The sequence below is a fragment of the Coturnix japonica genome, chromosome 16 (assembly GCF_054131305.1).
Source record: "Coturnix japonica strain WE chromosome 16, WE-NBRP24, whole genome shotgun sequence".
Classification (NCBI taxonomy): Eukaryota; Metazoa; Chordata; class Aves; order Galliformes; family Phasianidae; genus Coturnix; species Coturnix japonica.
In genome coordinates, this window is record NC_140678.1 from 621,540 (window position 1) to 632,712 (window position 11,173).

General features: G+C 65.5%; 3 protein-coding genes across 18 annotated transcripts; 2 read left to right on the plus strand and 1 right to left on the minus strand.

Annotated features, from left to right (window-relative positions):
- Positions 1–751: 751 nt before the first annotated feature.
- On the plus strand, positions 752–6,521 carry MFSD12 (major facilitator superfamily domain containing 12). 9 transcript variants are annotated; one of them, XM_085517501.1, is made up of 10 exons: positions 752–1,046; positions 2,957–3,167; positions 3,456–3,579; positions 3,802–3,990; positions 4,072–4,164; positions 4,269–4,361; positions 4,831–5,052; positions 5,220–5,314; positions 5,615–5,745; positions 6,126–6,521. In XM_085517501.1, the coding sequence occupies exons 1-10, from the start codon at positions 773–775 to the stop codon at positions 6,206–6,208; spliced, it is 1,515 nt and encodes a 504-aa protein (XP_085373627.1). In that variant the 5' UTR covers positions 752–772; the 3' UTR covers positions 6,209–6,521. The 9 variants fall into 9 exon arrangements, 5 of the variants coding, with proteins under 5 accessions (XP_085373627.1, XP_015741904.2, XP_085373628.1 ...); XM_015886418.3 differs by having other exon boundaries at positions 4,882–5,052; XM_085517502.1 differs by lacking the exon at positions 752–1,046 and adding an exon at positions 2,030–2,203 and having other exon boundaries at positions 3,076–3,167.
- A 13-nt stretch (positions 6,522–6,534) lies between these two features.
- LOC107325559 (uncharacterized) lies at positions 6,535–10,026 on the plus strand. Of its 8 annotated transcripts, none has more exons than XM_085517507.1 (12): positions 6,535–6,711; positions 7,850–7,972; positions 8,066–8,138; positions 8,235–8,408; positions 8,477–8,575; positions 8,658–8,729; positions 8,799–8,867; positions 8,958–9,021; positions 9,151–9,237; positions 9,344–9,428; positions 9,516–9,623; positions 9,693–10,026. In XM_085517507.1, the coding sequence occupies exons 1-12, from the start codon at positions 6,572–6,574 to the stop codon at positions 9,706–9,708; spliced, it is 1,110 nt and encodes a 369-aa protein (XP_085373633.1). In that variant the 5' UTR covers positions 6,535–6,571; the 3' UTR covers positions 9,709–10,026. The 8 variants fall into 8 exon arrangements, with proteins under 8 accessions (XP_085373633.1, XP_085373634.1, XP_085373637.1 ...); XM_085517508.1 differs by having other exon boundaries at positions 9,347–9,428; XM_015886562.3 differs by lacking the exon at positions 6,535–6,711 and adding an exon at positions 7,125–7,342 and having other exon boundaries at positions 7,855–7,972.
- Positions 10,024–11,168, minus strand: TEKTIP1 (tektin bundle interacting protein 1). Its single transcript, XM_015886566.3, has 4 exons — positions 10,967–11,168; positions 10,598–10,833; positions 10,330–10,455; positions 10,024–10,253 (listed from the first exon to the last, which is right to left on the minus strand). Exons 1-4 carry the CDS (start codon positions 11,038–11,040, stop codon positions 10,024–10,026), a joined length of 666 nt encoding a protein of 221 aa, XP_015742052.2. The 5' UTR covers positions 11,041–11,168.
- Between the last annotated feature and the right edge of the window lie 5 nt (positions 11,169–11,173).

Below are 11,173 nucleotides of genomic sequence, written 5' to 3' on the forward strand. Positions count from 1 at the left end.
CCAGTGACCCCAAGGCCCCCGCTGTGCTCCCAATGCTCAGTGGATGGGCTCAGTGAGCCCAGCTCACCATGACCCGGTGCATTAATGTGCTGTCAGACGTGTCAGGGGCGCTGCCATGGGGGGGGCCGGGCTGTGGGTGCGGACCCGGCTGGTCCCCAACCCCCCGCTGGGATTTTCAGTTCCTCCCTGAGTCACCGCTGTCCTCACATGACACAGGGCTGGGGCTGGGGGTGATGCGAGGCCGGGCCCCGCAGCCGGAGCTGCCGCATGGTCACAAGATCCCAATGAAATCGTTCATCCGGAGCATCCCGGCCCCGGGGCGCAGACACCCGATTGCTGCCAACATCGCGGTGCGCCCAGCTCCCACCGGCGGGGCGGGGGGGGGGCACCAAATCAAACGGACCCGGAGCCCCCGGGGACATAGAAGCGGTGACCGCACCGCACCGCGCCGCAGCATCCCGTGATGGAGGGAGCGGGGCGCTGCGGGTTGAGCCATCAGAGCCAGCACTTGAAACGGGGCTTTGAACTGCGCAGCGCCCGGCAGCAGCAACGCTCCATCCAGCCCCGGGCACGCAAAGCACGGTCACGCAATGACACGGTCACGCAATGACACGGTCACGCTGCCTGCTGTGGGTGGGACGGGGCGGGGGTCGTTGTCTCCCGTTGCTGCGGATCCACGCTCATTACACCCCCCCCCCGGCCCCGCCCCGCCCCGCCCGTCCCGTCCCGCCGGGCTCTTTAAGCGGGTCTCGGGGCGGCGCGCCGTGGCGCCATGGCGGAGCCCACGCCGGGGTCGGCGCTGCCGCTGCGGGCGAGGTTGAGTTTCGCGGCCGGGCATTTCCTGAACGATCTGTGCGCGTCGCTGTGGTTCACGTACCTGCTGCTCTACCTGCACGCCGTGCTGGGATACAGCCACGGGCTGGCCGGGGCGCTGCTGCTGGCCGGGCAGGTGGCGGACGGGCTGTGCACGCCGCTGCTCGGGTACGAGGCGGATCGATCCACCGGCTGCGGGCGGTACGGGAGGAGGAAGACGTGGCACCTGGCGGGTGAGAGCGGGGGCGGGGCTGTGCGGTGCGGGGCTGGTTGTGGTACTGATGGGGGGGGTCTCACCCCCCACATGGGGTGGATGGTGGGCGGCTGATTGCGCGGCACTTGGTGCTGCCTCTGAGCCCCCCCAGCTCCGCAGCAACACGGGGAAATAATGGGGGTGAGCCGTGGGGAAGGAGCAGAGCAGCAGAGCCCCGCTGTGTGCGATGGGGGAAAGCAGCGCTGTATCCCTGTGTGTGTGCGGAGGGAACTGTGTGCCCCTATGGGGGGAGGAGAGTGGGACGGTGATGTGATGTGAAATCTGGGCTTTCCCCTACACGTGGGGATGTATCAGAGGCGCTGAGCCTGTGCTTGGGACCCTGGAGCAGCCGGGACCTCGGGGTGCAGCATCCTTCCCTTGCAGGGCTGACCCCGTTGGGGCACATTTGAGGTCCTTAATGCCCCTGTCCCTGCGTGAGCTCAGGGCGCAGCAGCCACCTCCCTACGGGGATGGGGAAGCAGCAGCACTGGGTCTGTGTGAGGAGCTCTCAGAGCTCCTCCTGCATCGTCCTTGGGGTGAAAACGCACCGAGGGCTTGGGCTGCCCTGGGACCTGGAGGAGACAGCGCGGGGCTGTGGCACATACGGGAACCCACGGGGCTGAGCTGGTGATGAGGATGAAAAAACCCCACTGGGCAGACAGGGACCCCGGAGCTGCCTCCTGTAATGGCACCGCAAATGGAGCACAGCTGCTGGAACTCGCTGTGTGTCTGTGCAGGGTGAGGACGGTTGAGCTGTGGGTGCTGTTATCTTGATTCCAAACTTATCTCAGCAGCCGCTCCGTGCAACCCACCATCAGGCTGATAGGGCAGCTGGCCTCCCTGCAGCCTGCTGGGTCGGGATCTCAGAACCAAAGCAAGGGAAAGTAAGTGTGCAGCATGGGGGGCTGCATGACTCCCTGAGCAGCGTCTGTGAGCTCTGTGCCCCACGTCTGGGGAAGTGACCTGCGGTGTGGGCAGCTCCGCTCCATCTGGGTGCACTAAGGGGAAGTCCTGAATCACACCCTGCTCTGGGCTGTAGCACTGCACGGCCCACAAGGGCTGGGGGCTGAGCCCGGGGGCTCCCTGCAGCTCTCACACTGCGGTGAGATGTTCCTGTGCAGCAACAACCACGCTCAGGTCAGAGGAAACGGTGGGAAACCGCAGCTTTGGGGGCGAGATACCACGGGATCCTATCGGCTGCATCTCCCCACAGCGGGGCCGGATGGGGCTCCTGGTGGTGATGCTCCGCAGACACCGGGTGCCCTGGGACCGCCTGGCTGGGCTGGAGTGGGAGCGTGTGGGCTGGGATGGCCCTGCTGGGGGGAGCAGGGCCCCAGTGCTGCTCTGTGGCTGTGCCCCATAGAACGTGGCTGTGCCCCATAGAACGGGGCTGTGCTGGGGGATGGCTGCAGCAGGAGGGTGAAGCTCAGGACCCGCAGGACGAGGTGCTGCACATGGGCCTCTGTTCTCTGTGTTTGATCAGCAACCTTGTGGAGGAGCCAGCTTGTCCTTGCCTGCCCCACGCAGGCATCCCCCATCCCCATTGCTTGCAGAGGGGACGGTGCCGGCTCTGGTGTCACTGACTCAGCTGGGAGCTTCCAGCACAGATGCAGCGTCTGATGCTGGCGTGGGGACAGATCCGCTCCTGTTCCATGTGCTGGAGATACCCCTGGGCTGAGGGGACACGCAGTGGCCTTGTGCCTGCACAGCCCAGCTGTCCCGGCTCCTTATCGCCCTGGGGCAGGCGGTGGGGTGGCACGTGGCCTTGGGTGGTTGTTATCTGCACCCAGGAGGAGCTGACTTTATCCCCGGCCCCAAGGCAGGACCTGGCTGAGCAGCTGCATCCATCTGGTCCTACAGAGGCTCACTGCCCCCCTCCTCTCTTCCCAGGTACCACCTGTGTCCTCATCTCCTTCCCCTTCATCTTCAACCCCTGCCTGGGCTGCAAGGAGGGCACCCCACAGTGGGCAGCCTTCATCTATTACCTCCCCTTCATCGTCATCTTCCAGTTCGGCTGGGCAGCCACACAGATCTCCCACCTGTCCCTCATCCCGGAGCTGGTGACCAGTGACCATGAGAAGGTGGAACTCACGGCTTTCAGGTGACATGGATCCTCCTGGCCTTAACCTTAACCTGGGGATGGGGATGGGGATGCTGGTGTTGTGTCGCTGTGCCATAGTGATGAGCCACTTTGGGACCAGAGGGTGATGCTCCCAGGGGAGGGATGTATCCTGTAGGACTCACTCACTGTTCCATATTGGAATGATGCTGTGCTGCCCAGCTGGATGTAGCACAGCTGGTTTGTAGGGCAGCCCTGCATGGAAATGTCTCTGCTGGGGCTGAATCTGTGCGTGTCCCTCGGTGTCACCCTGATGCCATCTCCCCCCAGATACGCCTTCACCGTCATGGCCAACATCACTGTGTATGGCCTGGCCTGGCTGCTGCTGAACATGGAGGTGGATCAGCCCGAGCGCACAGAGCACCTGGGCATCCAGGATGTCCCCGTGTTTCGGGTACGTGGCAAAGCTCCGTCCCTGGGCTCCTTTATTTGGGTGGGATGCAGCTGAACTGGAAGGTGCTGGAGGGGTTGAGATGGCAGCGTCCCACAGCCTCCTCTGCTGCACCCCTTAAGGGCTGCGTCAACTCCCCCTGGACCCCTCCAGTCCATCAGACTCCTGATGGTTTGCAGGCAGAGGACGCCCTGTGCTACACTCACTCTCCTCTCCCTCCTCCAGAACCTGTCCCTCATCGTGGTGGGGCTGGGAGCTTTGTTCTCCCTCATCTTCCACCTGGGCACCAAAGAGGAGCTGTACCCGCTGCCGCAGCCCGAGGAGAGCACCCCCCTGCTGCACAAGGAGCCCACGAGGTCCCCGCGTTCGCTGCTGGTGTGGAAGGACTGGCTGCTGGAACCCTCCTTCTACCAGGTAGGAGCAGACAGGACACGGCTGTGCCGACATTCCTCACCTGCAGCTGCAGGGGCTGAGCCGCCGTGTGTCCCTGTGCAGGTTGCAGTGCTCTACATGGCCACCCGGCTCATCGTCAACCTGTCCCAGACCTACATTGCCATGTACCTGACCAACTCACTGCTGCTGCCCAAGGTGGGTGTGGGGCACATCCCCGCCTGCACCTCGAGGTTGTAGGATGGGGGGGTTCTGTGCTGCTGTTCTGGAGCTGATCCTCCCCCTGTGCTCGTCTCCCACAGAAATACATTGCCACCATCCCCCTGGTGATGTACATCAGCGGCTTCCTCTCCTCCTTCCTCATGAAGCCTGTGAATAAGTGGATAGGTCGAAATGTGAGTCCCGGGGCTGTGGAGTGGTTTGAATTAGACCCAGGGCAGCGTGTAACAACCTGCTCCTGAGCTGGGCAGAAAAGCCAAATGCTGAAGCCACAAACGAGCAGAGCACGCGGCAACGTGAGCCTGGCTGCAAAGCAGGGACCTCCTGCTGCAGTATGGGGCCTATGGGGCAGGGTGAGGGGTGGCAGGGGACAGTCCTGGACACCTGAGGGTGCAGAGGTCTGGGAAAGTGATGCTGGTCCAGAGTCCTGGTGGGGCTGGGAGAGCCCTGGGGGGCTCAGAGGGGGCAGAGGGTGAGCCTGGCTGAGCCAGAATAGGGGGCTGGGACTGCAGTGTTCCCTTCTGCACTGGAGCAAATGTCCTGGAGCAAACCCTGCTCTGCTCCTGCACAGACCCCCTGCCCACAGCTCCCCACTGTGGCCCCAACACAGCTGTCCTCCTTATGGGGTGTCACCTGGGGCCGCAGCGCAGCCGGGGCACTGAGCTCTGCCTTGTCCCTGTTCCTGTCCCGGAGCAGCTGACGTACTTTGTGGGCATCCTGGTGATCCTGGCCTTCGCCTCCTGGGTGTCCCTGAGCAGGGAGATGGGAGCAGAGATCTACGGGGTGGCCGTGCTGCTCGGGGCCGGCTCCGCCACCATCCTGGTCACATCCCTGTCCATGACGGCTGACCTCATCGGGACCAACACGGTACGTCTGTGCTGCAGCCCATCCCTCGTGCCCAATATCCGCTGTATTATGGGCTCTGCTGTAATGTGGGCTCTGCCCATGAGAGGGCACAAGGCTCTCGCTCGCAGGGCTGCTGGGCTGTGTGCCACGCGCTGGCTGCCTGGCTGAGGCTTCCTCTCCCCTCGCAGCACAGCAGTGCATTTGTCTACGGGGCCATGAGCTTCACGGACAAGATGGCCAATGGCCTGGCTGTGATGCTGATCCAGAACCTGCACCCGTGCCCGTAAGTGTCCCTGTGGAGTCGGAATGCACACAGGGACCTCCTGGCAGCAAACAGCTCTTACAGCCTTGGGAGAGATGCTGGTAGAAACCATTTCTGACTTATCTTAAGGCCTTCCTTGACTTTTGATCCTAAATGGCTGCATCTCAGACACCCAAACGGGTTCTCAATGTCCAGGATGCTGCCCTGGGCTCTTGTCCTGGGGGCGAGGACTTGGGGTCAGTGCTGGGCAGTGGGATGGTGGCAGCAGCCCTGGGACGCTCTGTGCCCCCCACCAAGTGCAGCCCTGTCCTTTCCCTGCAGGACTGAGCTCTGCTGCCCGGCCTGTGTCAGCTTCTATCACTGGGTGATGGTGTTGGTCACTGGGGGCATTGCCATGGCTGCCACCGTGTTTCTGTGCTGCATCATGATCTGGCCCATCCGCGTCCGCTTCCGTGAGTGGGGCTGGGGGCAAAGGGGGGGGGGGGGCAGGGAGCCCCATGTCTGGTGCCAGCCTGGGCTACAGCAGGAGTGTCTTTGCAGGCAGCCCTGGTTGCAGTGTGGGGCTGCAGGGGGACCCTCATGGTGGGCACGTGGGTGGGCTCAGCTCCTTGTGCTTCTGCTGCTCGTGGCCCCAGAGCTGGGGCTGCAGGGGCTGCAGGGTCTGCCTTTGTCTGTGCTGCTTTGGGAGCACATGGGGGCAGGGGGAGCTGCTGTGTTTGCAGGGCTCGGAGTTGGGGTCCCATCACCATGATGGGGGCAGCAGCCAGGGCTCAGTGTCAGCTGTGTGTGCTGTGTGGATGGGCTGCTCAGCTGTCCCTGCTTGTCCCTACAGACGACATTGCCCTGCAAGGACTGAACGACACCGGGATCCACGAGACACAGAGCGCAGGGGGCAGGAGCAGCACCGTCAACTGAGCAGCACCCAGATACAGTGCAGCACCCACAGCTGTGATGCAGCACCCACTGATACAGTGCAGCCATAGACACAGGGCCATAGATACAATGCAGCCTGCAATGCAGCCCAGTGCTGCTCCCCACCGGGCTCCCCGTGCAGGGTCTGTCGGCCGTTGGGCTCTGGCCGTTCCCGTGTTGCTGTATGGACACAACGGGCCCGTCCCGCTGTTCGCACTGTGTGCTGTGGGGCCGTGCTGTCCCGCACGCAGCACTTTGTTGTACGGAGGAGCGGACCGTGCACCGCAATAAACGCCGATACCGGCCCGGCCCGGCCCGCAGCAGGTTTCCTTTGCTCGGGGCTCAAGATGGCCGCCCTCAACAAAAATGGCGCCCGCGGACACCGCCCGCAAACAAAATGGCGGCCTCGCGGCAGGGCTGGAGAGAGATGATTGGCTCCTACGCGCTTCGTCCCGCCCCCTGCGGCCCAGCGGCCAATGGGAGCGCTCCTTTCCCCACGAGGGCCGGTAGCCGCTCAGCGCTGTGTAGCCGGGTCCGGGCAGCTGCCACGAGGCCGCGGTTGTGCCCACGACGGGCCGGCACGTGGCGAGCACGTGGGGGAGGGGGCGGGGCCTGAACAGAGGGGGCGGGGCCTGAGAGCGGGGGGCGGGGCCTGGGGAGCCCGATAGGTTGGGGGCGGTGGGATGGGGGGGGCTCAATCAGCCCCTATGTGGGGTGGGGGGTTACCCGGTGTGATGGGGGTTACCCGGTGCCCCCCCCATCCCGTGCCCAGCTGGCGGTGCTGGCACCCAGCCGTTCTGGCACACACACACGTGTCCCCCCCGTTGGGCTGCACATTGCGGTGGGCATCCCGCCCCCCCCCGGTTCTGTGTTGATGCCCCTCACATCCCCCCCCCCCATCACACCCCCCCCTTTCACACCCCACCCCCCCCAGGTGCTTTTTGCTCCGTCCAGCCCCACCCGTCCCCTCCCTCCGAACCTGCTCCGGCCGGTCCCGGCCCCGCCCGCTGCCCTTCCTCACCGGGAGGAGGAGGAGGAAGAGCCGCCCGCGGGCTGAGGCTGAAGGGACGCGTGGAGCGCGGGGCTCCGGTTCAGTGGTTCAGGAGGGGACGGGACGGCTCCACTCCCCACCGCCAGGTACCGGCCGGGCGGGGCGGCAGCCTTAAAGCAGCGTTCTGATCTGTGCCCATTGATCCCACTCGTGTCCACGTCGGGACCGGGAGCTGCTGGGGGGGACACGGCCATTGCGGGGACACGGCGTCATCCCCACGGGGTCCCGGGGCTGCGGCTGATGTGTGGGGACAGCCCGGGCTGCGGCCCGTCCCGCAGTGGGTCGCGGTGGCTGCCAGCAGGGAGTGCCCTGTGGGGCCGTGGGGACTCAGCTCATGGGTCAGGCGGCACCTTGAGATGCTCTAATGGGGCTCACAACGGCTGTGCTGCTCCCTGTGTGTCCCACTGAGCCCTGGTGGCCGATCGTGGGGTGCTGAGCAGGTGTGGGCAGGGACAGGCAGTGTCCCCCTGTTGGACACCAGGTGGGCAGGGGGTGCCCCATGTGCCATCAGCTGCGGGTAACTGCCGGGCAGGTGAAGGGCGGGGGGACGGGCCGGGCTTTGCTTCTCTCACATCCCCTCACCTGCCCCCCAGCACAGCGGGCTGCTCCATGTCCAGGAGGCTGCGGAGGAGCAGGAGGGCGGTGCTGGAGAAGCCGTGGCAGAGCCTGGACGAGAGGAGCAGCGCGCAGCCCGACCCGCACCCTGCGCTCACCAGGTGGGTGCTGCGACCCACAGCCCCCGTGTCCTGCAGCGCTGCACCCTGAGCTGCAGCATCGCATCCCACACGGCTCAATGGCTGATCCCGCAGATCCAGAACGTACGACCCGTCCACCTGCACCGAGACCCCGGAGCCGTCGGGTCGGCCGGGATCCCCAAACCCGGTGAGTCCTGGGGGCAACAAGGGGGGACCCCAGCCCCGTTTTGTGGCCGGTATGTGGGGTGTCACGGCTCAGCCCCACTCTTGGGCTTCCCCACAGCTCAGTAAGCGCCGCGCTGCCTTCCACAAAGCCTTTGAGGAGGTGGCGGGGCGCGAGGCGCTGCTGGGCTGCTTCTCCTGCGCCTGGCAGCGCGAGGTGCCCTACCACGGCCGCCTCTACGTCTCCTCCGGGCACCTCTGCTTCCACGCCAGCCTGCTGCTCAGGGACATCAAGGTGGGGGCACAGGGAGGGTGTGGGGTGCTGGGGGGGACACAGGGTCTGACCCCACGTGCTCCCCGCAGGCCGTTGTCCCGGTGGCTTCCATCTGTGCCCTCAAAAAGACCAACACGGCGCTGCTGGTGCCCAACGCACTCAGTGTCCGCACGGTGCAGGGGGACAAGGTGAGCTCAGGGAGGGGGCCGTGGGGTTGGGGCCATGGGGGGCGGTGAGGGGGAAGCCCACCACCCATCCCTCTGCCCATAGTTCCTCTTTGTGTCACTGCGCCGGCGTGAGGGCACGTACCAGCTGCTGAGAGCGCTCTGCAGACACCTGCAGGTAGGAACCGTGCTGGGGGGGGGCTGGGCTCTGCTCCCCCTGTGCCCCACTGCAGCTCTCCTTGTGCAGGACAATGCCTGGAGCCCCCCAGCCTCTCCCCTCAACCACAGCGCTGAGCAGAGCCCTAAGAAATCCCGGGTAAGGGAACAGCAGCAGCACTGCATGGCCCCAAGGAGGGTTGTTTGGGCCCCAGCCCCCCATCCCACAACGATCCCTGTCCCCCTGCAGACCTCGAGCCACTCAGACCTGGAGCGATGCACACCAGAACCTGACGGGCTCCTGGAGTTGCAGGGTGAGCAGCCACCCCAGCGTGCCCCCCACAGCACCCCATAGTCCCTGTAGGCACCCTATAGGCCTCCCTTATTGGGGGGCATTACTGGGTCCCTGAGGCACTTGATGAATGGATCCTGGTTATGTGCAGATGAGCCAAACCCAGCATTGAACGGAGCAGAGGAGGATGAGGAAGAGGAGGAGGAGATGGCAGAGGACACTCCAGTTCTGGGCAGAGGTGAGCGGTGCTTTAACAGAGCCGTGCCATGTCCGTGTGCCCAGCACAGCGCTGGGATAGTGCCTGTATTGGCCGCGGTGCTGCCCCCAACACCAGCCGCTCCCAGCAGGGGGATCCCACCCAGCCCTGCCAGCACAAAGCGCCGCTCAGCTGCGGGCCTTCAACACCGTCATCGTGCTCTACCTGCTGCTGTGAGTCCCTGGGCAGGGGCCGCCCCCAGACCCCCACCCCATGTCCCTGTGTGTCCCTGTGTGGTTCCTGACCCTGCTCTGTCCCAGGATGCTGGCCCTGCTGCTGACCTCGGGCTACATCGGGCTGCGCATCCTGGAGCTGGAGCAGCAGCTGGCGGCGCTGGGGGCTTGGCCAGAGCTCAGCCCGGTGCAGCGGTGAGTGGGGGGCAGCGGCTCCTTCAGCCCCAGCCCAGGGGGATCCCCTGACCCTGCCCTCCCTCCCAGGCACAACAAGACGTGATGGCAGCAGGGACCGGGCTGGTACCGGGACACCAGCCCATGGGAGCAGTTCCGGGACCCCCCAGAAGGTGGGGGGGGTCCCCAAGTACCTTCCAGCACCCCCAGGAGCCTCCATGGGCCATAGGGCTCCATCCCACCCCCCCGAGCTCAGTGTGTGAGCCCTGATCTGTGGACAAACCAGACCTGTGGGGGCAGCCGGAGCCCGGCCCCCACCCTGGGGCTGCGTGGGGCAGCCAACACAAGGGGTGCAGGCACGGCAGGGCCCGGTGGGCACGGGGAGACTGAGCTATTTTATTAATAAAGAGCTGCCATGGTGCTACCTGTGCTGCTGAGGGACAGCGCGACCCCCCACCCCGAGGCCTCCCTGTGTCGCCCTGGCAGCAGCGGGCAGACAGTGCCGTGTGTTAGCGGCAGTCGAGGGCTGGTGCTGCAGGAGGCTCCATCTGCAGACATCCCTCCTGGTGCTCTGGGGGAAGCAGGATGACAGCAGGGGGACGTACGCAGGGCGGCCCCCCAGCACCGCGCTGCCCTGACTGCGAGTGGCCACTGCAGAGAAGGAAAGCGGTGAGGGGGGCTCAGGTGGGCGCTGCAGGTTGTGCTGCCATCATCCCCCGGTTCTTACCGTACTCCTTGCCCAGGATGGGCCGCTCCTGCCATAGGAAGGCTCCCCAGCGGGTGCTGGGCCCTGGGTAGGCAGCGGGGACGGTGGGGTCCCAGAAGGCGACTTCCCGCAGGTGCTGGTCATAGACTTGGGGAGGAAAAACAGGCTGCAAACAGGAGAACCCCCAGCTCCCCACAACCCACCCCCATGAGGAGCCCCACAGCTGCTGCCTCCCCAGCTCCTGGGGCAGCGCTGTGCTCCCCCCTCCCCAACACCCCCAGCTCCGTACCAGGGGGCAGCGGGTCCACTTCAGAAGCGCTGCGTAACTGCTGCCAACGCTGCCAGCGCTCCCAGGCTGAGCCAGGGCTGGGGCTGCACCCTGCGTCCTCAGCCCCCCCATGGCAGCTGGGCTCCGTCCACCAGCTCTGCCCCGCTGCGTCCCAGCCCAGGGGGGCCTTCTTCCAGCGCACCGCCTGCCGCAGCACCGGGCCGTTACGAGGCCCCCGCTGCGTCACATAGTCCTCACTGCGGGCAGGAGGGGACACAGGGGGACATCAGGGGACACAGGGGGACATCAGGGGACACGAGGGGACATCAGGGGACATCGGGGCCTGCAGCGCCCGCAGGGCTCAGCCCCAGGCTCCCACCGTGGCCTCACCTGCACAGCGGCAGAGGAAAATCAGTTTCGAGGGTGCTCTGTGGCACCACAGCTCTGTGCACCCCCGGCTTCATGCCCGGCGCTGGGAGCCCACGGCAGCTCCAGAATCAGCACCCAGCAACAGCAACCAGGGGGTGGGGGCAGCTCTGTGCCACACAGCACAGCACCCACCGCCCCATTAACAGCCAGCATTAAACCACACCGAGC